General features: G+C 36.6%; 1 protein-coding gene across 1 annotated transcript in view; it reads right to left on the minus strand.

Annotated features, from left to right (window-relative positions):
- The window catches only part of SMYD3 (SET and MYND domain containing 3), a 437259-nt gene that overhangs the window by 361883 nt on the left and 62118 nt on the right, over positions 1–13258 (minus strand). Inside the window, exons 4-5 of the mRNA XM_075146580.1 lie at positions 12877–12934; positions 7424–7560 (exon numbers count right to left, since the gene is read on the minus strand). Coding sequence (XP_075002681.1) covers positions 7424–7560; positions 12877–12934 — 195 coding nt within the window. The remainder of the gene's footprint in view (positions 1–7423; positions 7561–12876; positions 12935–13258) is intronic.

Genomic DNA, 13258 nt, shown 5'->3' on the forward strand with positions numbered 1-13258 from the left:
CTGTAAAGACGCAACTTTCATTTGGTGAAGGAGAGAGAGAAGAGTCTTCTCTGACTATTTATCACCCTCATTCTAGAGTACTGCTGCAACATTTCTTCCCGTTTTATTAAAATTTTCACTATTTTGTCTTTAATTTCTATTTCCATTGCTTCCAAAGCTCATGCACAGTGGTTGCCACTTCCTCTGCAATCTTGACTTAAAGAAAGAACATCTAGTTAACCAAACATAGTGAATCTTAGCAGCAGTATAGAACTACTTCTGCAAAATTAAAAAGATACAACCTAAGACGTAAGCTCTTATTCACAACTGTTCCTATTCCAATTGTCTTTACACTTACTCACTGCTACATTGTGGAAACAAGCAGCAGAATGTGACTGCTACGCTGTGCAGTAGGAGAGGTGATTTCATCCTGATTGCCCTTATAGGTCTCTTATGAAAAGACAGCTATATGACCATTCTCTATTAGCCTTGATTTTCTTCCTTAGAAATAATATTGGTCTGCTCACAAGACAACTATAAAGATTCATTGCTAAATCTTCTTGAGCTTCAAGTTATTGAGCCTTATCGGAAGCACTATGCAAGTGAAAAGCATTATTGCCATTTAATAAACATACCAAAATCATAGGCAGAGACAAATGAAAAACAAAAAGGTCAACTTCAGATTTTCTGCTTACTTCTACTCTTTCAAGAGTAACTGAATAGACGGGAGAATGAGAGATAGCAGGCAGACAACCCTGTGATCCCAGACCAAGTAAGTGAATTGTTAAATAGCCCCAAGACCTTCCCTACCTTTCCTTGCTACAAGACAACCTCCTGACTTTTCCCCCCCTTCCTGTACTTATGAAAAATCACCCTTCCTCTAAAGAGCTAAGATGCTGAATGAAAGTTATGCCAGAAATTAGTCTGCATCATGGACATCTAGTGCTGTACTCAACTCCAGGGGTCAAACAGCTCTGCCCGTTAGCTGACACTGGCTCATCCAGGTGTCTGCCAGGCTGTCTAACAAACCCACGGGAGCTGTTTTGGCAGGACGCACGTGTGGGCACCTGAATCTTTCTAATGTCTCAGTTACTGGATCATCGCAAAAAAAGTGGATTTAAAATGCTGAAGTCAAAGTATGTAAACAATAAAACCCAACATTCAAATAAATCTTGGCTGTTTGCCATGCTGCATGAACCAGTGCATAGTTTTCTCCTAATACATTTAGCTTTTCCCATTTCCTTTGGTTTTATGTACTGCAAAAGCAGAGGCTGACCTTAGCTTATTCCCCTCTTGCTAGGTAAGACAGCTCCTCAGAATCAACAATAAATGTTAGGAAAGTGATCATTCATGTCTTCTGAAAACAAATATGAAGGTCTACCAGAATGAGTTTTGTTATGCCCCTCTGGAATACACTGGAAAGAGAGTACAGAAAAATTATTTAGGCAGAAAAAATATTCCTGATGTTCACAAGTCAGTTCTTAACAGCTGTAAGTGTGAAGCTTTCAGTGGCTTACAACTACATGCAGAGAGAACAGGAGAGAGGACACACCATGTCCATATTCCCACCAAACAAAACTTTATCAACAGAAATACTAAATCAATAGCACTTTAGATAAACAGATAATCACAAATCTCATGTAAAGGACGTAAAGATGGCAACAGTCAGAGAAAAAGGTTCTGATATAGTTTGATGAGCAGGAACATACCCCTCCAACTCTAAAATAAAAATAAAAGAGTCAAGAAGATTGACATAAACATAATTGTATGTTGAACACCTAGGCTTAACCACTGTTGTTTCAGGTATAATGATTTCTGGAAATTACAAGACTTTGGAAATTATAAGAAAAAAGAACTATCAAAATGAAAAGGTTTTTGCAAAATAGTTTCCTGGGCCATGACTAAAAATAAATTTGTCAGTACTGGCCTGGTCTTCAATTTACCATAAACACACAAGTTTGCACGAGACAGAGTAGCAACGTACATTAGGTTTGAATTACATAAAGAGCAATGATGGATAAACACAAACTTGGTTTTGTCATCTCCAGAAAGAGAATTTCATGGCCTCCTAATCATAGGGAAACTGAACAAATGTATCCACTTAATTAGATTAGCAAACCTTGCATCAGAAAGCAACCTTCACCTGTATGCCTTTAACAACTCTTAACTTGCTCATAACTTTACTCTTAACTTTATCCTAGTATTTCTTTTTACTTTCTTGATACAAATCACTTTCATTTCCCTGCTAACATAGATTACTAAGTTAACTAGTGAATCCTAAGTAAAAGTAACCTACTGAAAGTGCTGCCAAAGAATATCTTGACCAGGCAGACATATCTTGTCTTCACAGGTCTTCTCAGAAAACATATGCTACCTGATGCCTATAAGATCTGAGGGAGCAATGGGAAGATCAAACACAATTTTTCCAGTCATATCATTCAATGAGACTATTTCCTTCAACTTGCACTTAAAAAGATACCCAAATAGATTACCATAATTTAGTATTCGGACTTTACAAAGGCCAAGTGACACTGCTTAACTCCCAGTTCTCTTCTGCCTATGCAGATACATACCAAAACCCCTTTAACAAGAAGACTTTTTTTTAAATGGTACTAATACCCTTTATGTTGAAAAGAAACTCTTTCAAAGCATTGAGTGGAATAAAAAGTAAGTACTGAAAACTTAGAAGAACAAGTAAAATATATTTAAGCTTTGATAGGAGGAATAAACAAAGGATTTTAAAGACACCAGGGCACTTTGTCTCTTGAGGGACGTACCTCTGCACTTCACAGTAGCCTCCTGACTTCTTCTGAAGCTAAAAAAAAAATCAATTATACCAGCAGCCTAAACAGACAACCGCTCTTTTGGTTAAAACTGTCTATGGGTACACAGAGACTAAAATACAGCATCAAACTTGTACCTCTTCTTCACTTTAATTTCAACTTCACAAACCTCAAAAAAATGAAGTAGAAAAAAAATTAGTCTGACATATAAAAGATGCACTTGTGTTTCCAATGTATATGGATACTGACTTTCTTTTTCATCCTTACAGATGATACATCCTTTCAGACTTACAGCTCCACACTTACTTAGACCTGTTTTTACTCCGTCATTGATGTGTCAATTCTAAACTAACCTGCAAAGGATAGAGTAGGACAGCTCCTGAGAAGGGGGTGGTGGGAAGCACACCACCTGCATAAAGAGGCATATTCAGCTCACACATATACAGGTGTGTGACCTCTCCAGTGAACTGAGCGAAAGCAGCACATCTGCTTTCAAAGTAGAATCTGCTCATAAGAAAAAAGTGGCAAGATTGGAACTGAGGAAAGATTAAACCTTTCAGAAAGCTAAAAATTCTCTCTCTAATCCCTATCACCCCATGTGCAGTTAAGATACTATCCAGAAAGTGAAATTTTGCACAACAGAAAAATTAGGGAGATTGCCATTTAAGGAGTAAAGTATCATCTCTGCGCTATGGGGTTCCCAAGAATCTTCAATCCAGCATCCTTTTCCCAAAAGTTTGTTATCAATTGTTTCATCAAAACATCCTTTAGAAACCCTTTCTTTTCCAAAAAAAAAATCTGTTTTAAAGTTACTAAACTGCTCTAGAAGTCTGCCATGTTACAGTTCATTAAATTTCACTGGATTTTACCTTACTATTATTTAATGACAGAGGTTGCATATATCTTACTATTTTTATAGATGTCAGGATCTGAAATTAGGAGATCTTTGAAATGGCTACCATTTTATCTAACTTCCGAGTCTCTTCTTTTTGTTATTAATTGCAAAAAAAAAAGTTTTCAGACAATTTCAAAATGCTCAAAAAGTCAATTCTGACATAGTATGAGTACTTGCAATTCTATGCAAGACACCAAGTCTATATTTGGTCTAAAAAAAGAGTCATCTTAGGCCTGATTCCAGCCAGTGGAGTCACTCCTAGTTTTACAGTCAACACGGTAGGTACAGATTTCATTCAATGTCTTAAGTAGTTACGTGGTTCTGTCTGCTATTACGAAAAGAGCCATAAATGTATTCAAAAAATTTTAATTCTTTATCCTGCATCCATTAAATGTCTCACAGGATTCCAGGCCACCTCCTCACACATGTAACTGAAAGCTGAAGAATAAAAAGCAAGGACTGATTTTATCTCAAGGTTATAGAAACATCATTAAACCATAAAACCATGCTGTCAAAATTTATCTTGACATTAGAAAACGTCTCAGTGGAGTTAAAGCCTTATCACGTAATTAACTGCAGATAATTCTGTTTAATACTGAGGATCAGAATTTAAAAACAGTCACAACCTTGATAAATGGCATGTTAAATAAACTGGAGTTTCCAAAGAGTGATCAGATAGCAAGAATGAAAAAATCCAACTCCAGCTCAAAGGACAGTTGATACAAAAGCAAATTGTCTAGTAAGGACAGGGCAACACTGTCAAAAAGGAAGGTACATTACCCTTCTGCAACATCTCCCCATCCAGTACAGCTGATATTTTCCATAGGTCTTACGCAAACTAAAAATACATTGGAGTGAAATTCTGTTCCCATGGAAAGAAATGGCAAAACTTTCTTTGATTTTCGATGGGATGTTTCCACAAGTTTGCACTCAAGGAGACTCTCTGCCCATTAAGTGTCACAAGCAAGTGAATAAAACTATAATTAATTTTCACAAAGACAAGAGCAGTGGCCAGCAGAGAAGGAGGACTGTTTAAAAGAGCTTCTGAAAAGCTCTTTTGACCTAAATCAGGTTGGAGATTTTCCAAGAACTATCTGGAATTTTGTCATCTCGCTGCAGGACCGTTTTTCTCTTTTGTCTGGCTGTCTGCTTATTTTCCTTCTTGAGGATGCAGCATCAAACAGAATAAAAAATGACCTTTGACTGGATCTTTTTGTGGCATGCAATGAAAGAACTGATCCAAAAAAGTTCAATGTTAGAATAAGCACCTACTGAACTTGAAAGGAATGTTGGAAGAGGTTGGGAAAACAAGATTACATCTTGAAGTCATGTATCTGTAGTATTTCTTTATTCTATGACCACACAGAGAAGTCATCACAGCTGGTCTTTTTTAGAGTTACACTATAGAGAATATACCGCATAAGTCTTTTATCATGAGACTTTACCATTCCAAAGCCTTAAATTTTACCTGCTGGGAATAAGCATCCTTACTCATCTTAAGGAAAAAAAATCAGTATTTTTTCCATTAACATTCAGCTTATCTTCCAAAAAAACATTCTATGGGAGTGGCAGAAAATGCCTGCTGCTACTTCACAAGGGATGGGGGCATTTTAAAACCATATTTTGATATAATGCCATATTTCATAACACACTCATCTGACAACCAAATTGGGAAGGCTATAAACTACCACATGGAGAATTAGAGAGTGACAATAGAGCTTTCCAAAAAGCATTGTGCTTGGCAGAACTTCGAATGAGATACTAATTTACTCACATGTAAAGCATATGGGTATTTTTAGTCAACAGCTCCTTTCTGCCATCCAACTCACCTGTTCAGTCAGATTCTTCTGTCCCTTCTGTCAATTCTTTTTATTATTAATGATATGAAGTACCTGTACCCATGATAGGTCTATATCATTTGCTCTCCATTTCGCTAGGGCAGACTATCACACAGACTCCGTAAAATGAGCAAAAGAAGGAAACAAGACCTACTTTAATGGTCTGAGAGCCTCTGAATTTCCAGAAGAAAAAAAAAAAGCAACAACAACTTAAAAACTCAGTACTTTGCAATACATTCAATAGGGTAGGGACAAATTCACAGTCAACATAAGGAATACGTTGAGTTAAAAATATCTTTGTAATAGCAAAGCTATAGTGGGACAAATATCATTAACAGGAGCATTCCTAGTTCTCCAGTTAACAGGATATGGAGCTGGGAAGTCTTGACTTTCACTCTGCCCTTTGATGCCCACTTGCATCACCTTGGTGAAACACATGGGAGGGAAGAGGAAGTGCACATATGTGCAGATGCTTGTGCATGCGTGTACATAAAAAAATTTTAAAAGCTTCCTTATTTTCTTCAACAGTGCTCCAATATATTCAGCAACCATCACACTGCTCCTGTAAAGCCACCATGGCCAGCCTCCATCTTAAGCTTAATAATAAGCTTATTATTGCACAGAAGGCAACAACATTTGTAAAGAATTTCTTTACAAGCTGTGACTCAGTTCAAACCGGTTAGGCAGTGATCATCTTCTGATACACAGCCTTATCTTCAGCTGTACAAATTCTCTAAACCAGATAACACAGCATGCGTATTTTATGCGAAATGCATCTGACAAAGTTCAGGCCAAACCAGCGTGCCAATACAAGACAGTAAAAGTTTGAGTGGAGACTAGGTAGCGCATAAGGTTTTTATCTATGAGTCCTTTTGACTGTATGTATTTCAGCCTGCGTGGTTTTTCAGGGAAAGTTGTAACTTTACATCACAGCAGTCTAATCACCAATAAAAAAAAAATCCAGAAAAACAATACAGTTGATTATATTACTCCTACTCCTTCTGTCCATAGCAAAAAAGATTCCACAATTGTGCAAAGAGATAAAAAAAAGGTAAAAAATCTTATATTGCATTTTTATTTTCTGTCTTTAAAAGAGGTTCTTCCTTTTGTTTATATCAGAAGAAAAACATCTGAGAGTTTGACTTCATAAGAAAATGTTTATTAAAACAACTAAAACATGCATGAGTTAAGATAAATTTTATGGCAGAATTTATCAATCAATTAGAAACCAAAAAAATTAAATCAAGTTAAAACTATGAGTATTCTCCATATGAAGTACTTCTGCAGCCTTGTTCAAATGAAGCTTTCTGAATTAAAAGCAATAAAAATATGTACAGCAAAAGCCAACAATATTTAGTTAGTACCATAACAAACATTTTACATATTATGGAAATTAATTTCAAGTACTTTACATGTAGCCTTTTAGAATAGATGATCCACGTGGCCCCTAAGAAAGCAGTTTGTGGGATACAGTACTGGCAGCACCACCCATTAGCACATACTACTAAATGACAAAAAAGAATGCAAATATAAGATATTGTACTTTGCAGAAAAATTCTAGGCTGAAGAGTGATGCTATATGCTCTTTATCACTGTGGAAAAATTACTTAGGTGGATTGACTCAATTGTTCTTGAACTTGTTTGTTTTTTAATGCAGCTATTTTTTCCCAGGAGCTTTACCATGATAATTTAAAAAGGGAAAAGAAAAATTATCCTCTGGCTGCTGCTTTAATTTTGAAGTGTTACAACTATATAGAAGTTATACTTCTGCTTAAATACTGACTGAATAGAAAAAATAAGTAGTTTGATTTCACTTTGTCATATATCATATTCTGGATGTATCTACTGAGCTCCCACTCAAAAATAAATCAAGAGCACAAGGAAAGGATAATTTATGAGTTGTCAAAAAATCACATTTTAACACTTACTTTTGTGAAGATCTGAAAAAAGTCAATTGCAGGTGGCAATTGAGATGCATCCTGGATCTCTGTTTTCAGATACAGTTGCAACGTCTGCGTAAGGTGCCTGAGGCCGCCTTTCATTTCTTCACTTAACTGTTCAATATCTTAAGGGGAAGGGGAAAAAAAGTATATCGTGTCATAAACAGAACCTTTCATCAACATTTTGAAAATATCCAATGGCAGCCATACAGTTTGGACATTTCCAGTCCCAGAATTAATCTTGACAGAGGGCAATTTTGACAGAGGGCGGACATTTGTCATTTTTGTGACAGCTACCTATCAACATACAGAAGAGTTTATCAGGTTGCTACTGCCAAATCATATGAATACAATGATGAGTTAAAGATCAAAAGCCAATAGATAAAGCAGATGTGTAAGCAGATGTAAGACATTACATACAAAAATTAGGCATCTGGGTTTGTAACATTAAAAATGTGCTTGAAAGTTTATGCAGCAGTACCTTCCTCCTTGCAGCAGTGCATATTTTTATACTGTATTCCCCATAGTCAGAAACACTTTGTGCTGCCAGATCAAAAGGGAAAAGGAATACTTCCAAAAGGGAAAATATTTTAGAGACAGGTAGTTTCATACACAGCAGCTGGTAAATGGAATGGATATGGAAGAATATCAAGCAAATATCACTTTATTAAATACTAAAGCACTGTTATTCATGCTTTATGGATAGGAATCCTGAAGCAGAAAGAAACATAGTGCCTTATTTTCTAATGCATGACCTGATCATGCATGCATCAGGTCACTGGTAACATCGAAAGTGAAACTCAGCTGCCCTAGTAAGCTCAGTGCCTGATTACCTGCTTCACATTTTCTTTTTCCTGCCAGTTAGCACAAAATGCATGAGGCCTAAATGAAGAATGTGAAGGTGAAGAGATTCAAGCATCAGTCTATAACAAAGGGCAAAGAGGATTATTATACACTATGAATCAATTTCATCTCTGCATAATGGGGAATTGTTATTTTATTTTAAAAATCTATCCTTAATGGGAATGGAAATAACCTTTTATCAAGAAAGCTTCTTCCCTGAACTTTAGATCCAAACTTGTTGGCCTGCTGGAAGGACAACTCAAGATCTGTGTTCCTCTTTAAAGCTATCTCCTAGTTACTCACTTAAAAAGAGGATGCAACTAAAGCAGATGTCACTGGGTTTGGTTAAACAGCTGTCTAGTGTGTACGATACTTGGGCTTCTGTGCTCTATCCCACCTGCCACCCCTCTGGTTGAAGGTACTGGCTATTTTGTAGGTTGTGAATTGGCTATCACGGAGTTTCCATTTCACACACACCACACAAGTGAGCTGCTTTAATAATCTCCTATGAACTACTTCTGGCAGAGCACTAAATGCTGGCTTACTAAAATGGCCAGTACCCATGGTTAGCTACCAGCCAGGAGTCTTCCAGTGGAACCAGCTACAATTTGCTTCTAGTCTGGTATGGGTTTCCTTATTTGCAAACTCTTCAGTTCTGCTTAGACTTTCTCTAGAGCCACTGAGGGCCACCCTGGTTAGCTGAATGATGCAATCCTACCAGTACACCGTATTATGGCAAATGTACCCCTCTTCATGCTACATACAGAGTTCGAGAAGCACCTATATTATCTATCATATATTATTTCCATTTCAGCATACTGGAAATATGCTCCAAGATCTGCTCCTATTCCAATGGTCAGTCGTTGCTGCTGAAATGCCATCTACAGGCCATGCCTGGGGTGACTCTGCAACGTGCTGAGCAAGCAATGACTCCAGAGGAATCTTAAGGGTGGTCTGTCCCTACTAGGGTTAGGGAAGGAGAGACATGCTCTCCCAGAGCAATCAGATTCAGCTCCTCACAAAGTTCAAATCAGTTAGTACTAAGAATGCTGAGATATGCCCCTCCATACCTGGCACAAAGCCTATGTAATCAAAGTATTTGCCTTTTTTAGCTACCCACAGCACTACCCATGTGCATCTTAACAATGTGGACATTTGAGGGTGATCTTGCAAGCCTGAATGAATGCACATGTTAGAAATCCAGACATGTGTGCTCTTCACAATGTATGGAAGTCTCTGGTATAGAAAAGTATCACATCTATGAGGACTGTGTCTTCAAGAAAAGCAGCAAACTTTTAGATGACTGGACAACTCAAGTTTAAAAAAATTTTCTAAAAAAATCATAAACATACACTTGCATTTCTTATATCATATTCCTTTGAAACTAAAGATGCTTTTTCCTTCAAATGTAATTTTTCAAGACATCATGTCATTCATCTGAAACTACCTGACGCACATTGCAAAACGTATTATGACAAAGACAGGAAGGCATGATTTGCTTCACTATTAGCAGATAAAACACCTCTAGAATGGAGAAGAGAAATCGTGTAAACAGCGCAGTTTAAATGGACACTGCAGTTTAGGACAGATGTGAACAAAAATACCGAATCCAACTGGAACTTCAGGGAGAATTGACAGAGGCAGGAGCAGAATGCAATTATCCACGTTGGAATCTGTCCAGGACATCAGAGCTAATGAGCCCAGCAAAAAGTCCCATGGAATCTTTAATGGCAAATCAAGACCTGGTTTTCACAGCACAGCAAGAAGCCAAGCCAAAACCAAAGTGAAACAAAATTTGTGCATGTTTTCATTTTGTGTTTTTAAGAAACTTTTTTCAATTGTATAAGAACCCTGGTGTGGGAGAGAAAATGCTATAAAAGGCCTGTGGAAAGTTTTCTAAATAAGGCATGGGGATTTAATTATGCATCTCTGATACTAATACAAATAAAGTATCAAAAAGTCTGCCCATAGTACAGCACACAAACTCTTTTCTGCATACTGAATCTTGGTAAGTGAAAGCAAGAAGTAGCAAAGTAACAATGCACACAGACACCCCTGCCACCTGATCTGAGTTTCAGGGTACACAATTAATTTGAAAGAACTATGGAGCTGGGAATAGAACTTTATAAAGGGCTAGATGCCTCCACGTATTTTTTTTTTTAAATATATGCATTACATATTTTATCAGATAATTATTTGATATGTGTATAAAACTTTATATGGTTTTATTCCGTTTATATGTCACCCACACTGAAGATCACCCAACCATATAAAGTAACATTGAAAAGTAATAGTATAAAGGAGACTCAGACAGCATAGTGACAATAACAATTTTCAAATATTTTGGACAAGGCGAAAGAAAGGCGAAAGAAAGGCGAAAGAGGAGTATCAATTAGAATTCTATCTGTCATATTTCTGATTAATGTTGAAACATGATATCTTATATCACACAGATGCTTCCTGAGAAGTTTTTTTGCTTCAGAAGATCACATCTTGTATTTCTAGTTCATGTGATTCCCTCCAATGAAATCTTTTCCCCTATATACTTAGGCCTCTAATGAAAAATTAAAATGCTTTTCTGACTTTCCTATGGATTCTACCAAGTACCAAAGGAAAGTAAATTCTTGTCAACACCATCTGTAAATTGTGCAGTAAATGGGAAAAATGTTATGAAATAACAGTAGCTTTTTGAGGAGACAGAGGCAGCAAAAATCACCACAGCTACTACAAGTTGTCATACGATCCCAAAACACTCTTTTGGACTATTATAACTGCAAAACCATAGACACTGTCTATTCACTCTAGCAAGGAAGCTGTGAAAACAGCAAAAGGAAGGAGTTAGCCAAAACCTTTACATAAGATTATGCAAGCATCATAGGCCATTTGTACTGTAATCTGTAAAGTATCAACTTTGGTTAATGTCTAGGAATCCTGAACACCTTGCGCTTTGGAGTTAGGAAGATTACACAGGAAGTGTTATTAAAGCTCTTAGAGTAAATACAGATGAAACACTAGATGTGGATCTCTCATTTGCTTCCTCCTAAATTAACTTGCTAAGGACCAGCTGTTTCTGTATTAGTGAGAGGACAATCATCCCACCTACATCACAGGCCATATCATCATTTCCTTCAGAATGAGAATTTTAGTAGAAGCTTCCGGCCATTTTACAGGTTTTTGTACCAGTTATCCATTGCAGCTCAGGCCTGTTCAATACCAAGCTTCTCTCCAGACAACTCATCACACTATTCCCCTTGTCTCCAGTCAAGTCAAGGGAAGCTGAGATTATCTCCTGAGGGGTACTAAGAAACCTCAGTTTGTATGGAATTCTCAGTTACACAAAAATCTTTGCCTATACTAGATAAAATTGCTGTGCAGGCAATCAATATTTAATTTTTCAAAGGAAGCTCTTCCCTTCCCTCCAGTTCCTCCAGTGCCACTGTGCAACCAGCCGCTGGTACAACAGAGCACCACAAAGAATTGTTTCCCTGTATCTCAGCAGTGCTATGAAGCATAGAAGTTTGTAGTCTTCATCATTTTAACTTCATCTGAAGCATCTGGAAACGCTGCTCTTAATTCAGATATTTATCTAATTCGCCATAAACCTTTGTTACACGATTTGAGGATATCCACGGCAGAAAATCCTGATGTTTTAAATTATTGAAATGCATTTCCCTCTATCCCTTTTAATTTGTTGTCTTATTGCCCTTGCAGTTTGGGAGAAGGCAGCAGAATGCCAGGATGTACAGAAGTAAAACGCAATACTAGTTATTGTATTTTTTTATGTTTATGTGTTTTTTATTTCTACCTAACTATATCAATAGATCAAGCTGGTTTATAGCCAAAGCTCGGAATAACACTAAAAAATGTTGAGGTAATCAAAATATTCACATTACTCTCTAGAAAATCCCCTTAAGCAAGATACAAGAATGAACTAAGGATGTATTTCTTCCATTATAAGTCTTTAACCTTTAAGCTACCGCAAAATCTGGGAAAAATGTTTTCTATTTCAACATTAGCTCTGCTGAGAGATTATAATGAGCATCCTTTTCCTACTCAAGCAGTTGAAACTTATGAAACCACAAAAATAATATCTGCGCAATTTTATCTTTTTTTCTCCATTGAAAAGTCATGTAGAAGACAGACATACACATATCCCTTGTAAATTTTAGATTTCTCTCCTTTTTCTGGAAGTTATTTTGAAGCTTTTTGCAACAGCACATACATATTAAAAAAAGTAAAACCTCAATGTAAACAATACATGCATTTTTTTAGATGAATATAAAAATATTGGCACTGTATGTAATAAGGCAAACATTGGCTACATTAAAAACTGAACAGGCAGAATGTACACTGTGAAATGAGATAAAATATTAAAGCCAAAAAATCAGGTGAAAGTTTTGCTTGAACAAGATACACATGTTTTTTCTTTGATCTTTGAAAAAACTGTTCTTCCCCACAGAGGTTTTAGCAGGTTTTGTCTTTGATTCTGTTGTTCTACAGAGCGGACCTTCAGAAGGCAAGGTGCAAGAAAATCAGATGGCTATTCTGTAAAACAGAACTGGGAAACATTTCCTGCAATATGGTTGGCAAATACTTACTTGACTGAAGATCTGAAAAAGAGTAGAGTCTCTCAGAAAGGCATACTGACTGTCTAAGCTGTAGAGAAAAACAGATAATTAACACTTACATAGCATGCTTTATCTTGAAAACACTCTACAAGATTGATTATTCAATGTGATACACCTGTAAGATAATTAGGTAAGGCTAACAACATCAAGATAAATCTGGTCATTCCATACTTGCTGTAAACTATCATAAAAATACTTGGTGTTATAATACTTTCCACTAATTTTTTTTTTTTCCTTCAGCAGCTTACCCTTAGTAATTTACTTTGGCCCTTCACACTATAATTGAAAGCAATTTATGAGGTTAGCAGTCTCAGATGGCATATGACTACAATTAATGCACAGTATAGCTAGG

This window comes from Calonectris borealis, chromosome 3 (assembly GCF_964195595.1).
Source record: "Calonectris borealis chromosome 3, bCalBor7.hap1.2, whole genome shotgun sequence".
NCBI lineage: Eukaryota > Metazoa > Chordata > Aves > Procellariiformes > Procellariidae > Calonectris > Calonectris borealis.